Source organism: Ambystoma mexicanum, chromosome 3q (assembly GCF_040938575.1).
Source record: "Ambystoma mexicanum isolate Mex_15411 chromosome 3q, UKY_AmexF1_1, whole genome shotgun sequence".
Lineage (NCBI taxonomy): Eukaryota > Metazoa > Chordata > Amphibia > Caudata > Ambystomatidae > Ambystoma > Ambystoma mexicanum.
Window position 1 is genome coordinate 537,697,926 of NC_090926.1, and position 21,407 is coordinate 537,719,332.

General features: G+C 45.6%; 1 protein-coding gene across 1 annotated transcript in view; it reads right to left on the reverse strand.

The window, feature by feature from the left end:
* The window catches only part of SLIT3 (slit guidance ligand 3), a 1,101,025-nt gene that overhangs the window by 434,662 nt on the left and 644,956 nt on the right, over positions 1-21,407 (reverse strand). Inside the window, exon 5 of the mRNA XM_069654301.1 lies at positions 1,346-1,417. Within this exon, the coding sequence (XP_069510402.1) occupies positions 1,346-1,417 (72 nt within the window). The remainder of the gene's footprint in view (positions 1-1,345; positions 1,418-21,407) is intronic.

Consider the following 21,407-nt stretch of genomic DNA (forward strand, 5'->3'; position numbering starts at 1 on the left):
AGAATCCCATCCATGAAGGCCCCCCACCCACAGTAGCTCATGCTGTGTCTCGCAAGGACAGCTCAAGGGCAACGTGCTCGCTGTGGAATCAAGATGACATGCAGCAACGCAGGTTCCTCTGGGTATTAAGCGCGTTATGGCACCGACCCGAGGGCTCTGGTAGGACAGATTTGGTGGTCCACAGAGCCATGAAGGACTCCTGAGTTGTCCGGACCCTGACTCCATCACAAACAACGCTACTATGATACTCTTGCAAGTGAATATGTTTATTTACCAACATATGCAATGTATTCATGTGATTATGTTCTTTTGCCACAGCTTGAACTCAATTCTATAATGTGACCAAGACTGCAGTAATTTGCATGTATGCCCCATAATGTCACATGCTAGGTATTGTAACCACACTCCCCCCACCAGAGTCACGCCAGTGTATGATGCTTTCCGTTCAAGCGTCTAGTTGTCGGCAGAGTTCTGCACTATCTTCTCTCTGCAATGATTACTGGAAACAACTCCATGCTCATTTTTTGTAACCTCCCTTATTCTTTCCATCCATTGACTTCCCAGACTGTTCGCAGGCTGCATTATCCACACGCGCCCCAGCATTCGCTCCACCTACTAGCAAAGCAGACAGTGCGGCGTCTTAGCATGCTCTGCCACTCTTTACTATCACATTGCAAAATCTTCATTCAAAGAAAGAGGCCAAGACCCATAGACCTAAAATGTGGACCCAGAGGAAGAACTAGGAGAGGGCCTGGGGGGGGCTGTGGCAGCCCCCGAAAGCTTTATTCAGATCACGATGCACCCTTCTAACTGCCCACAGGGTAGTACAATTGGTCTGACCAGTGCCCAAGGAGGTGCCTTTTGCCCCCACGGCCACCAATACAAGTCTCTAGCAAGTAGTATTTATAAAGGGAGGATAGCTCTGTGGCAACGCGCGGGACTTGGAAGCAAGACCACGCTGAGCAAACACAGGTTTGAATCCCAGGCCCGCACTTGGGGGGGGAAGCATGTTATAAAAAACATACCCTTCCACAATGAAACTAGCGCCTAGATACCTATGGGTTATGTGCGCTGTAAATAAATGCAAAACATAAATAAAGCTAAGGTGATCCGCTGGACTGTAACATAGCTGCAAGCTCCGGAACACCCTTTAGCTGTGCAGCGACTCACAAGAAAAGTCATTTTACCCATAAATCAATAGCCTCATTTGATTACAGAGTAGTGTCTATAAAATGGGCCACAACATACTTCATTTAAGCGTTGATAATAAAGGTATAGTAGGCATTGTGAATATTGCAATAAATCACAGAGCGAGGTCAGTGCTTAAAGGGTATTTGCCACTTACAGATTCTTCACATCGGTGATTCCTCGGAAAGCTTTCCTTGGCAGTCCCTGGATCTGGTTTTCACTCAGATCCCTGACAAAAAATGAGAAGAAAACAGGTGCATTAGTAACAAGAAGAGTATTTATTCTGCATTGTCAACATGACAGACTGGTGGTGTCAGGGAAACTAACCTGATAATTGCATCCCAATTGGTTGTACTTAGTCAACATGTGCTAAAGGACATTTCTACATACATGACTTCCATTGATCATGTTATTATACCCGCAATAGTGGCCCCCGTCAAACAAGGTCCACATAATCGCATTCAACAGTGGAGCCCAGGACACTGAGCTAAATGATGTGTTCTGATTACCTTCTGTAGTACTGTAAGCAACATTACTAAATTAGTGCATGGACACATTCATGCATGTATATTCTTCTGAAGCACAGAATGCACCAAATGGTTTCCAATCATTGAAGCAAAAGGATGGAGGAGGGGAAAGGGCATGCAAAGGAGGGGAAGGTGGTCCAAAGGAGAGTAGTGGTATTTTTGGAAGCCCTCAGTCTTTACATCCTTCCATTACCTGAGAAGAGCATGATGTTGAAAGAAAAGGTAAAAAGGCACGTCGGAGGAGGACAAGATGATCTAGAGGAGGATAATGTTAGCTTTAAAAGAATCAGGTCCTCAGACCCTTCCTGAACTTGAGTAGATCAAGATGCCGAAGGAGGAAAGAGGAACGCTCTCCAGAGGCGGAGTAGGTAGTTCAGAGGAGGGCAATGTTCCTTTTGGAAGAGCCCATTCTGCTGACCTTTTGGGAGTAGAGCAATGTGCTGAGGGAGGAGAGAAGAAGGCGTGTGCAAAAGAGGAGAAGATGGTCCAGTTGTAAAAGAATCTGGTTCTCAGACCCTTCCTGAACTTGAGTAGCGCAGGTTGGTGATGGGGAGACAAAGGCATGCCAGAGGATGTGAAGGTAGTCCAGAGTAGGGCGATTTTTAGCTTTTCGTTTTTGGGGGAGCTCAGACTTCAGACCCTCCTGAACTGCAAAAGAGAATGACGCAGAAGGAGGTGGTGCTAAGGTGCTCTAGAGGAGGGGAAGATGGTCCAGGGGAGGGTAATGTTGGTTTTGGAAGAGCTGTTTCTTCAGAGTCTACTGAACTTGAGTAGAGTAGGATGCTGAAGGAGGTAAGAAGGTAGAACACAGGAGGTGCAAGCAGTCCAGACTAGTGTCATTTCAGTTCTGGAGGAGCAGTCTTCAGAACATTCTGTAACTTGGCAAGAGCCTGATGCTGAAGGAGGGGGATACAGCATTCCAGAGCATGGAGAGATAGTCTAGAGGAGTGAGGGGCTAATGGGAGCTTTAGAAGAGTACATTCATCAGACTGTTTCAGTACTTGAGTACAGCAAGATGCCGAAGGAGGAGAGGAGAAGGCACTGCAGATGAAGGGAATGTAGACCGTTTAGGGAGGGCTAATGCACGTTTTGGAAGAACCAGGTCTTCACACCCTTCCTTACTTTGAGTAGAGTTTCTTCCACATCTTGATTCAGAAATAATACATGGTTGCCATATTTACTTTCCTTACTAATTTTGGAGTTGCAGAAGAGTGTGGTATCAAAGCAGATTGCTCCTGGGACGGAACACCTAGAATGTGAACTTCCTACCTGCGCCAAACTAAAAGGTTGCCAGTACACACCGACCACTAAAAAGATCTAAGTGCTTAGCAACGTCCTCCCTCTGATGTAAGAAGTGGTATTTACGATTCATATTAATGGCATGCCCCGTACACAGCAGAAGCCTAAAACTGTGTCCATATCAATAGCATTTTATTTACACTTAAACTGAAGTTTTGTTTAACTGAACTTTTTTGCAATTGATGCCCTTATTTTGATCATGCTGCAGAGGCTTAGGCCCTGATTCACAGAAGCGTTTTATAATGCACAATCACATTGGAAAATGCTCTGTGAATCAGGTCCTTAGTGCCTCATTCACAGAAGCCTTTTATAATGGCGCAATTCCATTGAAAAATGCTGTGTGAATAAGGCACATGTACTAAAACAGGATTTAATTATTTGTTTATTTATTTTATTTCTCACCCATTTGTATAATTGTAGGCACATTTGCCTTTCCAGACATTATACATAGAACTGGATGCCCGATTAAAGGCACCCACATAGCTCTCACACTATTTCCAAAAACCGGTGAAAGACTGGAATTGAGCAAAACTATTTCAAAATGAAAAAGTGCATTTTAGTTACGAAATCGAAACTGGAAAAAAAAACACTGTGCTGAAGAAGATTAGTTATATGTAGATTAGATGGAAGAGTGGAGGACAATGAGGGACACTGTCCCGTGAGAAGGTAAAGTGATTAGGTTCATCAAAACCAAACAACTCTCGTTTAACATGACCAGAAGTTGGATTTGGGAACAGAACACATAGACCCAGACCTTGCAGCCATATCCATGCCTTTGCACGGATTCTTTGATGCCTGACCAATGATGCCAGCGCACTGAGAGAGCCTGGGCTCTCTTGTCTCATGGCAACTTTCCCAAATTCTAATGACCACCCAGGTAGCACCTAGAATCAATCAACTAAACTAAACTAAACTAGAGGCGCACCATGCTGCCTACGGAGACTCCCTTTCTGGGGCCAGATTACCAAAGCTTTGCACAAGTTCAAAAAAGTGGAGCAAATACATTCAGCACCAATTTAAACACATTGATAACTGGGAATAGCGCAAACAGGTTTAGCACCAATTTGTATTATATAAAAATATTTTCACTTGAGCAAAAATAAAACAGACTGTTCAATTTACTATGTTTGCCCAGTAACATGAAACTAAATGTAGTCAACCGATTTATGCTATGCAGAACATAAATGGTTAAAACCCATTCTGATTTATGCGTTCCCTGGTGCAAAGGTTTTTTAGATAGTATGGTTTGCGACAAAGCCTGTTTGCTCCTTTTCATATTATCAAAGCATTTCCTCACCTTTTAGATCTGGTGCAAATGTTAGATTATCTGTTGCAAAGTAGCGAGGGGGGGTTTCCCTAACTCCTTGCATGCACCCTGTGGAGCCATATTGTGTTAGATTCACTAGTAGTTCAAGAAATCACCTCCTTACACTGCTGAACAGCAACCTCTTTACCCAGAATGCACTGCTCTGGCTGCATGGCGGATGCACAGCTGGCATGAGGGATACAGGAGGATGCTCTCGCCAACCCTATTGCTCTCATTATGATAGCACTGGGGAGGTGGGGGGGGGGGGTGGGGAGGGCGTGCTGGGTCATTCTCCATCTCCAAGAATACCTAGAGTTTTGGGGCCTAATCTGCGGAAGCGTTTTATAATGGCAAAACCCCATTGGAAAATGCTCTGTGAATCAGGGGCTTGGACTCTTGGCTGAAAGTCATTTTCAATAATAAATAGAACAAAGTATCAAGGCCTCCCATCCCCCCCAATCCCCTGACAACCACCCGCCCCAACCGCTGCCAACCCCCCACCCACCCTCCCCTGTTGTCCCAGTATGTCGTGCTTTTCTTTTGGGTTCCACTCCCTCGAGAAGCTGCCAAATTAGCCCGAATCTGTCCTCGTCTAATCGGGGGACTGCGGAGAGAAATCCGATTGTTTTGTTGAAAAGTCAACAGCGACGTCAGAGGTCACTCTGTGTCAGCAAGGGCGCACTTTCCCTTTTCTCCATCTGACACAGACACAGAGGCCCGTGTCCTTCTCCTGCCGCTAATTGAATTGCTAGCAGTTGGGCTGCCTCCTCTGCATACATGCTCCTGCGCGGCGCCGGGGGTCACTCGGGGTCATGAGCTGCAGAGGCAGCATGCGCAGGGTGTACCGAGTTCCTGTTCCGCCTCCGAGGAACACTGTGTGCTCTTCTGATTTGTCGGATGGAGGCTCACACTAGATTTCTTTTGTGCATTTCTTTTGTGCCTGCCCTGGGCTTGCAGAGGCAGACATATTAGCAGCTTGCTTGAAAGGCGACCTTTGGCCTCCACGTTGAATACCGCCGTCTGCCAGGCGGGCAGGGGTCCAGACGCCATAACGCAAATGCAATTGGCCGATTCAGCCGAGCCAATTTGCGCGTCAGTTCAGGCTTTTTAAAGATTGATTGTCAATTGATTTTCAGACGTAGGCATGATATGCGGCATACATACGAAAATATATGAACACATTGCTGCCTTCAAGAAGCAATTTCTCAATGTCCTTTGTGTCCTTCCCAGAACAACTTGCAGAGAGACAGAAACATTCGGCAAAGCAGTAACTCTGAATTGATGGTAAGCAGAAATAGCACAGATTATTGAAAAGAGATGCAAAGGAGATCCAGGGTGCACCTACCTAACGAGTTACCGAGTTCAATGTACAATTAACACAATTGGCCCCAGTGTTCCGTGCAGGTAAACAGAAAATTGACAAGTAGCTTTAATGTTACAGCTCATCAACACCAATCTACCGAACTTTAGCCCCATTGCCCTGTGGCATCCAGCTCAGTGGGCTCTCCCGGGAGGGAATCGTTCTTGTTCTCACTGCCATTTTCCATAAAATCTTTCAGCAAACCATGGCCAACACGCTAGGCATCTCCAGTCTTCAAGAACAGCATGGCATCTTTGTAAGGTGGCATCTTTGCAAGGGACTCTTCCTGGGGACGTCAACAGGCAACCTTGCAAGGGATTCTTGCTGGGTACTTCATGTGGCAACCTAGGTCTCACCACTCTTCAAGAACAGCATAGCATCTTTGCAATATCGCATCTTTGAAAGGGACTCTTGCGTGTCGACTTCACCTGGAAACCTAGGCCTCACCACTCTCCAAGAACAGCATGGCATCTTTGCAATATGGAATCTTTGCAAGGGACTCCTGCTGGGTACTTCACCTGGCAACCTAGGCCTCACCACTCTCCAAGAACAGCATGGCAGCTTTGCAAGGGACTCCTGCTGGGGACTTCAACAGGCAACCTAGACCTCACCACTCTTCAAGAACAGCATGGCATCTTTGTAAGGTGGCATCTTTGCAAGGGACTCTTCCTGGGGACGTCAACAGGCAACCTTGCAAGGGATTCTTGCTGGGTACTTCATGTGGCAACCTAGGCCTCACTACTCTCCAAGAACAGCATGGCAGTTTGCAAAGGACTCCTGCTGGGTACTTCACCTGGCAACCTAGGTCTCACCACTCTTCAAGAATAGCATAGCATCTTTGCAATATCGCATCTTTGAAAGGGACTCTTGCGTGTCGACTTCACCTGGAAACCTAGGCCTCACCACTCTCCAAGAACAGCATGGCATCTTTGCAATATGGAATCTTTGCAAGGGACTCCTGCTGGGTACTTCACCTGGCAACCTAGGCCTCACCACTCTCCAAGAACAGCATGGCAGCTTTGCAAGGGACTCCTGCTGGGGACTTCAACAGGTAACCTAGACCTCACCACTCTTCAAGAACAGTAAGGCAGCTTTGCAAGGGACTCCTGCTCGGGACTTCAACAGGCAACCTAGGCCTCACCACTCTTCAAGAACAGCAAGGCAGCTTTGCAAGGGACTCCTGCTGGCTACTTCACGTGGCAAGAGGCAATGCCTCCTTTGTGTGCCAGGTTTGGCCTGCACAACATCTTGACCATCACAGTGTGTGAGTGACCTTGATGAAGGCTCCTGGAAGGCACTTAATTTGAATATGAAAGGTTTGAAAAAAGTAAAGTTTGTTAATCTCTATTCCAATGATACGCATACATTAGAGATTAAATCCCCATGTGTTGACTTGCTGAGAAGAGGAGAAGTTTGAAATACAATGCAAATCCTTTGAAAGCTTTCCTTGAGCTTGAAACACTGCCACCCTGCTTCCCCCGGAAGCATCTTTGTTCCGTAGTTCAATTTCCCTAATGTAATGTTTGTGTATAGCAGTTATGCTGCCTAGCTATCACTTCAGGGCGGTTTACAGAGGATGGAAGTTAGATGGTCAAGCTCACGATGGAGCAGCTATTTTCGACATTGTGTGGTTGATACAACGCCTCTCTCTCCAAACAATGGAGCCACATAGCCCGATGTTCGGCTACGTCGTTTGGTGCCCCGCTGCAGCTGTCCCTCTAGGTGGCCGTCTGTTATTGCCTTGTCATAGAACGGGCCCTGCATACGCTCCTAGCTTCGGAAATGTTTTCTGCCTGCACATAACGTTCTAGCAGATAGGCAGTGTTTTGGGATCACAGCATGGGCAGCCTTAAAACCCTTGTGCAAAGCCGCCATGCACCCCCTGCTCCTCATTGTGGTATCATGCCATCACTGTGCATCCCATTACTGCGCATACAACCATTCCGAATATCGACAGCCCTATTTCGGCGCATATATATATGTGGTCGGGTAGTACATGTAATAATATATATGGCGGTATGCAGGTGATACGGGGGTCTCCCCCCACATATATATGAGGTGAAATGCAGTAAAACATTTTCACTATCCACAGTATAAAATGTGCATTTATCGCACAGATGCCTCACTGGTGAAATCCATGCGCCGCCAAACTTCCACTGTCTGTGTGTGTCATTCCATGTACCCCATGTTTCTTAGAGAGTCAGGCAATGAGCCCCAAAGCTTCCACTGTCTGTGTGTGTGTGTCATTCCACGTACCCCATGTTTCTTAGAGAGTCAGGCAATGAGCCCCAAAACTTCCACTGTCTGTGTGCGTCATTCCATGTACCCCATGTTTCTTAGAGAGTCAGGCAATGAGCCCCAAAGCTTCCACTGTCTGTGTGCGTCATTCCACGTACCACATGTTTCTTAGAGAGTCAGGCAATGAGCCCCAAAACTTCCACTGTCTGTGTGCGTCATTCCATGTACCCCATGTTTCTTAGAGAGTCAGGCAATGAGCCCCAAAGCTTCCACTGTCTGTGTGTGTGTCATTCCATGTACCCCATGTTTCTTAGAGAGTCAGTCAATGAGCCCCAAAGCTTCCACTGTCTGTGTGTGTGTGTCATTCCACGTACCACATGTTTCTTAGAGAGTCAGGCAATGGGCCCCAAAGCTTCCACTGTCTGTGTGTGTGTGTCATTCCACGTACCCCATGTTTCTTAGAGAGTCAGGCAATGAGCCCCAAAACTTCCACTGTCTGTGTGCGTCATTCCATGTACCCCATGTTTCTTAGAGAGTCAGGCAATGAGCCCCAAAGCTTCCACTGTCGGTGGGGTACCCTGTGTGTGTGTCATTCCATGTACCCCATGTTTCTTAGAGAGTCAGTCAATGAGCCCCAAAACTTCCACTGTCTGTGTGCGTCATTCCATGTACCCCATGTTTCTTAGAGAGTCAGTCAATGAGCCCCAAAGCTTCCACTGTCTGTGTGTGTGTCATTCCATGTACCCCATGTTTCTTAGAGAGTCAGGCAATGAGCCCCAAAACTTCCACTGTCTGTGTGTGTCATTCCATGTACCCCATGTTTCTTAGAGAGTCAGGCAATGAGCCCCAAAGCTTCCACTGTCGGTGGGGTACCCTGTGTGTGTGTCATTCCATGTACCCCATGTTTCTTAGAGAGTCAGTCAATGAGCCCCAAAACTTCCACTGTCTGTGTGTGTCATTCCACGTACCCCATGTTTCTTAGAGAGTCAGGCAATGAGCCCCAAAACTTCCACTGTCTGTGTGCGTCATTCCATGTACCCCATGTTTCTTAGAGAGTCAGGCAATGAGCCCCAAAGCTTCCACTGTCGGTGGGGTACCCTGTGTGTGTGTCATTCCATGTACCCCATGTTTCTTAGAGAGTCAGTCAATGAGCCCCAAAACTTCCACTGTCTGTGTGCGTCATTCCATGTACCCCATGTTTCTTAGAGAGTCAGTCAATGAGCCCCAAAGCTTCCACTGTCTGTGTGTGTGTCATTCCATGTACCCCATGTTTCTTAGAGAGTCAGTCAATGAGCCCCAAAGCTTCCACTGTCTGTGTGTGTGTGTCATTCCACGTACCACATGTTTCTTAGAGAGTCAGGCAATGGGCCCCAAAGCTTCCACTGTCTGTGTGTGTGTCATTCCATGTACCCCATGTTTCTTAGAGAGTCAGTCAATGGGCCCCAAAGCTTCCACTGTCTGTGTGTGTGTCATTCCACGTACCCCATGTTTCTTAGAGAGTCAGGCAATGAGCCCCAAAGCTTCCACTGTCTGTGTGTGTGTCATTCCACGTACCCCATGTTTCTTAGAGAGTCAGGCAATGAGCCCCAAAACTTCCACTGTCTGTGTGCGTCATTCCATGTACCCCATGTTTCTTAGAGAGTCAGGCAATGAGCCCCAAAGCTTCCACTGTCGGTGGGGTACCCTGTGTGTGTGTCATTCCATGTACCCCATGTTTCTTAGAGAGTCAGTCAATGAGCCCCAAAACTTCCACTGTCTGTGTGCGTCATTCCATGTACCCCATGTTTCTTAGAGAGTCAGTCAATGAGCCCCAAAGCTTCCACTGTCTGTGTGCGTCATTCCATGTACCCCATGTTTCTTAGAGAGTCAGTCAATGAGCCCCAAAGGTTCCACTGTCTGTGTGCGTCATTCCATGTACCCCATGTTTCTTAGAGAGTCCGTCAATGAGCCCCAAAGCTTCCACTGTCTGTGTGCGTCATTCCATGTACCCCATGTTTCTTAGAGAGTCAGTCAATGAGCCCCAAAGCTTCCACTGTCTGTGTGCGTCATTCCATGTACCCCATGTTTCTTAGAGAGTCAGTCAATGAGCCCCAAAGCTTCCACTGTCTGTGTGCGTCATTCCATGTACCCCATGTTTCTTAGAGAGTCAGGCAATGAGCCCCAAAGCTTGCACTGCCTGTGTGTGTGTCATTCTATGTACCCCATGTTTCTTAGAGAGTCAGTCAATGAGCCCCAAAGCTTCCACTGTCTGTGTGCGTCATTCCATGCACCCCATGTTTCTTAGAAAGTCCTCCAATGAGCCCCAAAGCTTCCACTGTCTGTGTGCGTCATTCCATGTACCCCATGTTTCTTAGAGAGTCAGTCAATGAGCCCCAAAGCTTCCACTGTCTGTGTGCGTCATTCCATGTACCCCATGTTTCTTAGAGAGTCAGTCAATGAGCCCCAAAGCTTCCACTGTCTGTGTGCGTCATTCCATGTACCCCATGTTTCTTAGAGAGTCCGTCAATGAGCCCCAAAGCTTCCACTGTCTGTGTGCGTCATTCCATGTACCCCATGTTTCTTAGAGAGTCAGTCAATGAGCCCCAAAGCTTCCACTGTCTGTGTGCGTCATTCCATGTACCCCATGTTTCTTAGAGAGTCCGTCAATGAGCCCCAAAGCTTCCACTGTCTGTGTGCGTCATTCCATGTACCCCATGTTTCTTAGAGAGTCAGTCAATGAGCCCCAAAGCTTCCACTGTCTGTGTGCGTCATTCCATGTACCCCATGTTTCTTAGAGAGTCAGTCAATGAGCCCCAAAGCTTCCACTGTCTGTGTGCGTCATTCCATGTACCCCATGTTTCTTAGAGAGTCAGGCAATGAGCCCCAAAGCTTGCACTGCCTGTGTGTGTGTCATTCTATGTACCCCATGTTTCTTAGAGAGTCAGTCAATGAGCCCCAAAGCTTCCACTGTCTGTGTGCGTCATTCCATGCACCCCATGTTTCTTAGAAAGTCCTCCAATGAGCCCCAAAGCTTCCACTGTCTGTGTGCGTCATTCCATGTACCCCATGTTTCTTAGAGAGTCCGTCAATGAGCCCCAAAGCTTCCACTGTCTGTGTGCGTCATTCCATGTACCCCATGTTTCTTAGAGAGTCAGTCAATGAGCCCCAAAGCTTCCACTGTCTGTGTGCGTCATTCCATGTACCCCATGTTTCTTAGAGAGTCCGTCAATGAGCCCCAAAGCTTCCACTGTCTGTGTGCGTCATTCCATGTACCCCATGTTTCTTAGAGAGTCCGTCAATGAGCCCCAAAGCTTCCACTGTCTGTGTGCGTCATTCCATGTACCCCATGTTTCTTAGAGAGTCAGTCAATGAGCCCCAAAGCTTCCACTGTCTGTGTGCGTCATTCCATGTACCCCATGTTTCTTAGAGAGTCAGGCAATGAGCCCCAAAGCTTGCACTGCCTGTGTGTGTGTCATTCTATGTACCCCATGTTTCTTAGAGAGTCAGTCAATGAGCCCCAAAGCTTCCACTGTCTGTGTGCGTCATTCCATGCACCCCATGTTTCTTAGAAAGTCCTCCAATGAGCCCCAAAGCTTCCACTGTCTGTGTGCGTCATTCCATGTACCCCATGTTTCTTAGAGAGTCAGTCAATGAGCCCCAAAGCTTCCACTGTCTGTGTGCGTCATTCCATGTACCCCATGTTTCTTAGAGAGTCAGTCAATGAGCCCCAAAGCTTCCACTGTCTGTGTGCGTCATTCCATGTACCCCATGTTTCTTAGAGAGTCCGTCAATGAGCCCCAAAGCTTCCACTGTCTGTGTGCGTCATTCCATGTACCCCATGTTTCTTAGAGAGTCCGTCAATGAGCCCCAAAGCTTCCACTGTCTGTGTGCGTCATTCCATGTACCCCATGTTTCTTAGAGAGTCAGTCAATGAGCCCCAAAGCTTCCACTGTCTGTGTGCGTCATTCCATGTACCCCATGTTTCTTAGAAAGTCAGTCAATGAGCCCCAAAGCTTCCACTGTCTGTGTGCGTCATTCCATGTACCCCATGTTTCTTAGAAAGTCAGTCAATGAGCCCCAAAGCTTCCACTGTCTGTGTGCGTCATTCCATGTACCCCATGTTTCTTAGAGAGTCAGTCAATGAGCCCCAAAGCTTCCACTGTCTGTGTGCGTCATTCCATGTACCCCATGTTTCTTAGAGAGTCCGTCAATGAGCCCCAAAGCTTCCACTGTCTGTGTGCGTCATTCCATGTACCCCATGTTTCTTAGAGAGTCAGTCAATGAGCCCCAAAGCTTCCACTGTCTGTGTGCGTCATTCCATGTACCCCATGTTTCTTAGAAAGTCCGTCAATGAGCCCCAAAGCTTCCACTGTCTGTGTGCGTCATTCCATGTACCCCATGTTTCTTAGAGAGTCAGGCAATGAGCCCCAAAGCTTGCACTGCCTGTGTGTGTGTCATTCTATGTACCCCATGTTTCTTAGAGAGTCAGTCAATGAGCCCCAAAGCTTCCACTGTCTGTGTGCGTCATTCCATGTACCCCATGTTTCTTAGAGAGTCAGTCAATGAGCCCCAAAGCTTCCACTGTCTGTGTGCGTCATTCCATGTACCCCATGTTTCTTAGAGAGTCAGTCAATGAGCCCCAAAGCTTCCACTGTCTGTGTGCGTCATTCCATGTACCCCATGTTTCTTAGAGAGTCAGGCAATGAGCCCCAAAGCTTCCACTGTCGGTGGGGTACCCTGTGTGTGTGTCATTCCATGTACCCCATGTTTCTTAGAGAGTCAGTCAATGAGCCCCAAAGCTTCCACTGTCTGTGTGTGTGTGTCATTCCACGTACCACATGTTTCTTAGAGAGTCAGGCAATGGGCCCCAAAGCTTCCACTGTCTGTGTGTGTCATTCCATGTACCCCATGTTTCTTAGAGAGTCAGGCAATGAGCCCCAAAGCTTGCACTGTCTGTGTGCGTCATTCCATGCACCCCATGTTTCTTAGAGAGTCCGTCAATGAGCCCCAAAGCTTCCACTGTCTGTGTGCGTCATTCCATGTACCCCATGTTTCTTAGAGAGTCCGTCAATGAGCCCCAAAGCTTCCACTGTCTGTGTGCGTCATTCCATGTACCCCATGTTTCTTAGAGAGTCAGGCAATGAGCCCCAAAGCTTCCACTGTCTGTGTGCGTCATTCCATGTACCCCATGTTTCTTAGAGAGTCAGTCAATGAGCCCCAAAGCTTCCCCACACAATCTGACCATGTTCTCTAAGATTCCTCAAACCCTCTGCTCATGTAGCCATTGCTCCTCACACATCCCGTCACTATAACACACTGCTTCTCACACAATCTATGCACCCCATGCTCCTTATGCAGTCAGTCATTGTGCGCCAAGGTTCCTTGTGCCATGCCCCCATGCCCCCTCAGACTGTTCATTCTTCTCTGTGTCTTAAGTCCTCTTTTGATTTATTTCCAGATGGGCGCTGTGCATTTTTCTGAGTAGAAGATGCTCGACCTTTAACCTTCAGACGGCCAAAGAGTGTGAAAGCTGCACGTGTAAATGTATTCGTCATGAAGTGCCCGCCCATTCCAGCTGCCTCACAGCGGATAGACGCCCATTTCTAGGCGCACCTTCCCGAGCGCTTAGCGAGAACAGCTACCCGGGTAAAATTAGGAGGAACAGAACTGGAGAATGCTCTAAAAGCTACACGTGGTTTTCCTCAGGTCGGCAATAGTTTCAATGAGCCAGTATATTGTACACACCGATTAATGCCAATTTAAAAAAGCAATGTATCACAATTCAAACTAAAAGAGAAACCTACCCAAAAAGACCTTATGGGGCCAGATTATCACAGCTTTGCAGTGGTGCAAAAAAGTGAGCAAATGCTTTGATAATACAAAATGGAGTAAACAGATTTCATCACAGTCTATATTATTTTAAAACTTTGCACTTGGGCCAAAATGATTCAGGCTTTTTTTTATACTATGCTTGATGCAAATCGCACAACAGAAGGCGTCTACTATATTTCTGTTTATGTTAGAAGCAAACATCATACATAAAACAGCCTGCTACTATTTTCCCCAGTTGAAAACTTTCTAGATAATACGGTTTGGGGCTAAAACATTTTTGCACCATTCTCTATAACAAAGTAGCAAAATTGGTGCTAAATGCATTTGCTCTACTTTTTGCACAAGTGCAAATGTTTGATAATCTGGGCCAGATTATGAAAGCTTTGTACCTGTGCAAAAAAAAGTGGATCAAATGATGTTCGCACCAGTTGTACTGCTTAAATGATATGGAATGAAGCAAACATGATTAGCCCCATTTTCACAACAGCAACAATATGTTATGCAGCAAACAGTAAAACAAACTGTCTAATTTATGTTTGCCTTAGTGCACATGTTTTTAGATAATACAGATTGTGACAGAACCACTTTGCTCTGTTCCGTATTATCAAAGCCTTCACTCACTTTTCAGAAATGGGGCCATATTACAGAAACATTGCACCAGTGCAAGTGCAAAAATGCAGCATATTAGCACTAGGGCAACGTTTGCCCTAATTTTTAAAAAAAACTGGGCCATATTAGAAAACCATTGCACCATGACAAGTGCAGTTTGGCATGGTATAACCACCAGGGCAAAAATTGCCCGAGTGCAAAAAAGATAACTTTTTCATGCATTTTTGAACCTGGGCAAATTGTACTCTATTGCTAATACCCTTCTGTATTAGCACTAGGACAATTTTTGCTCTTGTGCTTATAACATGCCAAACTGCACTTGTCATGATGCAATTGTTTTTTGTAAACACTGAATGTAACTGGCCTGCAACGGCGCCTTGATGCCCTTGGGTTTAGGCGCTTTACAATTGTAAATAAATATGTCTCAGTGTTTTTAGAAATAGGGCACACTTTGCCCTAGAGCTTATACTGTGCAATTATGCACTTGTGCAAGTGCAACATTTCTGTAGTCTGGCCCCTGGTGTACATGTTTGATAACCTGACTGCAGTGGCCAGATTATGAAAACGTTGCACTTATCCTAAAATTCGAGCAAACACATTTAGCACCATTTTTGCGGTTTAAATAATACAGAATGGGGCAAACAAGTTTAGCTCCAATCGGTATTATCAAACAATGCTTTAACCATGGCAAAATTGAAGCAGGTTGCTCTCTTTCTATATTTGCTGAAACATATGAAAAGAAATGTATTCAACACCTTTCATTTTATGCTATGCAGAAAGCATAGTACAAAAAACTGTCTAATTTTTGCCCTAGTGCAAACATTTTTTAAACATGGATTGCGACAAAACCAGTGTTCTCCATTTTGTGTTATCCAAGCATAGGTTCCATTTTTTGCACTGGTCCAAATGTTAGATAATGTCGTTTCTTCCTCAACGAGAAGATTGGAGGAACCTTTATGGCGTCGACTGAGATCCGCATAAGAAGTGTAATAAGTGAATGTTTCATTCCCCCATTAGGGAAGGCTTAATATTTTGTTCAGCACTCCCTCGCTGACAGACCAAGCAGCCGGCTCGTGGAATTAGTGCCGCAGCAAATCACTTTGCTCCATGGTGCATTCTCCATTCTTTGGAAATGTATTTTTTACATGCACTGTGTTCTTGTCCAGCAATTACGTTCGATTTTCAGGATTTGCTACCCAGATGGAATAAGCTACATCATCAGTCTCCTTTTCCCAAATAAACAACCACCCGTCGACTTACGAGTACTCTCCCATTGCACACACGAAGAATCTCTGCAAACATCAGCTTTATGCCCTCCACCTTTAACTCAGCAAAGCCACACAGACTTCCCTGCCGGGCCAATTCTATTCCACCCCCACCTCCAGATATGGTCCCCAAAATCCCAGCACTCCATCAAATACATCTTGGGCTTCCCCTTTGGATAAAACATATAGCCAAACATCACCAACACTACCCCGCATACATTCAGGACTCATGTGCTTCCGGTCTGCATGCCCCAACACCTCAGGCTTCACATCAACCTCTACCTGTCCCCGACTAGCTGACCCTCACACTACTCTCTGCAGAGCCACCTGCCATGAAGCTGCCAATCCAACTATTCATTGCAATGCTCTCCATGAAATGCATGCTCCCACAACCAGTCGTTTGCATGTCCAGGCAGTATTCCATTCTGGTCGTAACAGATAGAGCAGACGTGTCTCCATGTCATTAGCAGGAACCTCTGCAGCAGAAACAATATCAGAGATGTGCTGTGCACCTTGGTGTGTCCTCCCAGTAGAGCGCCCGACCGTGAGTGACTTTGTGCCTCCAGAGATATCTCCAAAAGTGTCTATCCACTATCGAGTTTGGCATTGCCGTCTAAAGTAGCAATGTGCATTCCTTGGGATTTGCAAGGCAACCAGAGTGCCTAGTCCCCTCTGGCATCTCCACGTTACGGGATTCTAAGTGAACACCAAATGATGGCCAATATTCCAAGAGCATGATTTGCCAACCCAGAGCCCAGGCAGGTCTGCACAATGTTGAGGCTCACTCGAGGCGACACAGAAAAACATGATGCGTTCCATAGAAAACCATATCTTATAGAGAAGCATGGCCTCAGGGCTAGCAGAGCAGAAGCAAGCATGAATTTCTGGCGCGGTGCAACTTTGCACTGGAGCAAAGTGACTTTGCACTGCCTACAAAAAGCCTGCTACAGAGAGCCGTACAAAGTGTATTTTTTCAGTGCAAAGTCAGTGCTGCCTACCCCTTGCCCATCCAGACAACTTCCTCAAACGTCGATGCATCCACACCTTCATTCTACGTGATGTATTGCAAGAAACAATCTCACATTTCTATGCACCAAATTATCTGTTAATCAGAATCCGGTAATACATTCATCTCACGTGCCTAGCCACATAGACAATTAGTACCAAACACATATCCCAAACACAACCCACCGACACATTAATTCGAACCTTCTATCCATTCCGAGTTTCTGTCCAACCAATTTACTCAAATTCTTAGGTACTCAGACACTCATAACATGACCCTATATATCCAATTTGCCAAAACCCCTGCTCATGCAGACTACTAGCAAAACATTGTGTCCACCCTGAAAGCATCGCACACTCCTATCTACCCACATTGTCATCATGAACCACTTTTCATTCAGGAACCATACTCATTAGCCACCTAAACTTTAAAGACAGATCTGTATCCTTCAGAAATCATTCCATCCACTATCCAGATGAATATTCACCAAACCGTATTCTAAATTCTAATAATGATCCCAGATGTTCACCTAATCCTTTGTCATATGTTACAGATGTAGCCTTGCAGGCCGTTGTGAATGAAATGGAGTTAGGATCAAATGTACAGCACCGTGAAGGTAAGGAAGGAAAAAAAAAAGTTGCAAGCAAAATGTACCTATTTAAAGCATGAGTTTGTAAGAACAGAGTAACACATGAACGGTAAGCTTAGATGGAAAACGTATCTAGAGGGAATGTGATGAGTCCATTTTCATGATGGCCCAAATGGTTGTTTTCCTGATTTTACTGTAGGCCTGCCACATTGGAAGAAAATCCCTGCTGGAAAAGTCTCAACAAAGGCTGATTGATTGTTGCGGGTTGATTGCCAGCTCCAGACCCTACCCTGTGGATCGTCTGGAACTTTTTGTGGGCCGTGTAGAACAATTTTTCGTTGGTTCGGGATGCTGCCATCTAGACATCGTAGGACGGATTTGAGTCTCTTTAGAAGATGTAAGCCCAGGAAATCTTTTTTTGGAATCAAAAATTGTCAGTGTCTTGCTTAAGTATTCTTGGTGTAAATGTTGTTTTAGGAGAGGCTTGGTAAATGCTTTACTTAAAGAAATGCTGGTAGCTTGTGTGGCCTAAACAGTCTAATTCATTTAATATGGCTGTTATATTGTATTAACATAACATAACAATTTAGGGGGACGAAAACCCATGCATACAATCAATTTCTAGTGATACAAAGTCATAACATAGAGAATGGAGGGAACACATGTGCCAAGTTGGTTATACCCAATCTTTTGCAGCATTTACATAACAGTTACATTTAATGTGAACCACACTCCCAAATCTCCCAAATGTTGCAAAATGACAAACCACACAATTTGCTTTCTATATGTTAAAACATATCAAACATTTCTTGATATACACACATACATAAAGGCTGTGCACACATTTCACTGAAAACTTTTTAGAAAAAAGATGAAACAATTCCCAGGAAAGTGATCCACATCATTCAACATAATTCTTGTCACGGTCCAGTGTAAATTGAAAAGCAAGGCAACATGCTAGTCACACAATTCAAGTGAGTACACATTGGGCCTCATTAAGGGTCCGGCGGTTGCTGTGCCGGTAAAACCGGCAGATAACTGCCGGACCTGGAATGGATTACTCACGCCTGACTTCCCTGTGCCACCGGGCTATTGGATGACCGGTGGCCCTGAAGTCATTTGTCTGTAATTTTGTTAGTCCCATAGGACTCCATGGGAATGGGGACGAGGGAGCACCGGCACCGTTGACAACAGTGTCAGTGCTCCTGTGAGAACTCTGCGAGCGAGTGGCGTCGCACACGGCAGGTCTGACCCTGTTAGGTGGGACGGCACCCACCTGCAGAGTTGTACTGTGCTGCTCCACTAACAAAAGAGCCGGTAGGCTTACCAGCACCATTGTTACCAGACCGGCACAGTTATAATGAAGCCCAATATGTCTTATTTGAAGTTCATCCAAACTATCCATGCAGCCCTTACAGTCTTTCTTCCCACATGGACACATGTGTTTCAGGTATATTGCTCAACCTCTCATCACGGTCTTTAGATCGCCCACCAACAGTCTACGTAACATATGCATTTCCGATGTAAATTTTGGCCACATATAGATCTAAATGTATGTATTCAACATCTGTCACATAGGTGTTCGCACCACATCAATTAGACAAACGAAAGTCAGAGATTCATCGATCAGTAATTATTGATGAATGTTCACCTTAATTCGGGTTTAATCACTTCTGAATAGTAACATACTATGTTCTCTTTACTTCAACAAAAAGATATTTTTTTTAAATCAAATAGTGCTCAATGGAAGCAATCCTTGCAGCACCTGTCTTGAGCTAAAATGTTACGAGGCTACAACTTGGACATACAGTCAAGCAAGATTTTTCATGACAAAGTGCAGGTCTTCCACCTATGCCAATCAATACACTTATGTGTCATGCTGATTGCATGTAACGGTCATGTTTGCAAACATATCCTGTATATAGGCAATGCATAACTCATTCTGCAAAACACAGGGTTGGCTGATTTTGGTATACCATTGCCTTTCCAAGAAATATAGTTCCATGAGTCCTTTTGGAAAAGCCTCATTTCTCAATCTCCAAATGTCAACCGCAAAGCAGAGTATCCATTCCGGAACTGATTGGGGGTTTTCATGCGTGCGTGGCGTGCCCCAGCTTTCTTCCAACGCTCATGATGTCCGGTGGTGCATCTATCATGCTATACATATAAGGTCTTCTAAATGGGATTTCCAATGAAAGGTGTCTGATAGACGGAGAACCAAGTATTTGAGTTTGTTCAACTTTTAAGTGGGCTTGTCCGGGGAGCATATAAGGCGTTCCTTTGTGTAGCTTTCAGTATCTTCTGGTGCTCATCACTGGTGTATACATGGAAGAGCAGGTCAGCCAGAAGATGACCCTGTTTCACAAACCTATTGGTCTGGAATCTGCTATTCGTTTGACTGTTAACACCAGTTCTGACCTGTGCGGAGGTATCATACTTTAGGCTTCTAATAATCCTTAGCATGTCTCCCAGCTTCACCCACAGGCAGCTCATGTCAACCATGTGAAATGCCTGTGAGAAATCTAACAGTTCTGCACCAAGAGTTGTCTTTTTTATTTTTTATTTTGGCTTCATCAGTTGTCCTGGAACTTGTGGTTATTTAAGGTGAGAAGTGCCTGGCAAATTTCCTAGCTGGTGATCGCACCTGTTGGCTATATCATCTAACCAGAAACCATTCCAAACCACTGCCCATATACAAAAGCCAATAATCTAAATTCGAATCCAACAAGCTTTCTTCTTAAGCGTGTATGTGTCAAATAAACCCAAATCCTGGTCCATTCAGAAATTTCAAATACCCACTCATAAATCAATGCAAAGCTCTATCGATCCTGACTTTCATAACACACCTCTATCAAACCAGACTATCATTCTAAACTCCAGCCCACCTATAAAATCATCTCCCACCACTATCCCCCCTAAAGACCAGGAGAACCAAACCATGCAAAATTAGTGATTCACAAAGAAATTATCCCCATGCCATATTCACCCAGATAATCAACTCTAACCAACATCCCAAATTACTCTCCATCCTACAAATCACTCCAAGCCCCACTCATTCAAGCAAATGCATACACCCAGGGCCTCATTTCGCAAATATAACAGGTAAAGCTAGAAAGTGCAGACTCGGTATTACCATAAATGTCTCCACATCTCACCCGATAGATAGTTATGGATAGGGAAATTAGATACATGCATGCTTATACCATGTCTGTGTTCCAGCTAACTCACAATGTTGCTCTCAATTATTTAAACACTATTTGCGGATAGTCATTCCCCAGCTGGCATGTGCCTACAATGGTTCTTTCATGTGTTCAAGAATCCAGTTCCCAAGAGAAGGTACAATCAAGTACACAGGTGTGCATTTGTGTAACCGGGGCGCAGAGGATCACTTCCATGCACTCAATCGTTATTTCACAGGACGCACATACACAGCAATGGTCCTGAACACGTCCAAATGATGCTTTGTGAGACATTCATAACACCCGGCATGCCACATTATCGGCGAACCACTGCCTGCAGGCATATGTTATGATCACAAAACTCAGAGTCCTACTGAGGACCATTTCTGTGGGGGGTCGCTTTGTTCTCAATAGTGTGAGAATGGGGAGCAGAGAGAATGAGTCCAAGGGAAGCGTGTGTCGCTCAGTGATGCAGAATCAAAGTGTTTGGATAAATATTTGATGGCTCGGATCAGCGGCAGCCTGGACGTCTTAAATGGCCCCATCGAAAGGACGAGATGACGGCTTGCATGTGGAAGGGAGCCTTTATGCCTTGACTTTTCTGCCGCAATGTTTGCCTGCCAGATTCCTCCAGTTAGCACATCTTTCAGAGTAGATGAAGATTAGACCCGGCTCTACTCAGAGCCTTCTTCAGTAGGCGAAGGAGACCGCAGCAGATATCACTGCTGCTTGTGCCAGGAGTTATATTTCATGGCACAGTAATAAATGGTAACAGGTGGGGGCATACTAAGAATACTGGATAGAGTCCCAATTAAGATGAACCTAGGCGTATCCCTCCCAAACACTCCTGTCTTTTTCCCAGCCCCTTACACCTGCCTAGGTCAACTCAGGAAGAAGTTCTGCTGACGCCACCGAGGAATGAAACATGTCAGGCTAGTTGATGGACACACGCAAAGAAAGAATGCAGAAAGCAAATAGATTGGTTATAATAAGTGGACTATATTAAGGAGTCGCAACGTTACTGGCTAGT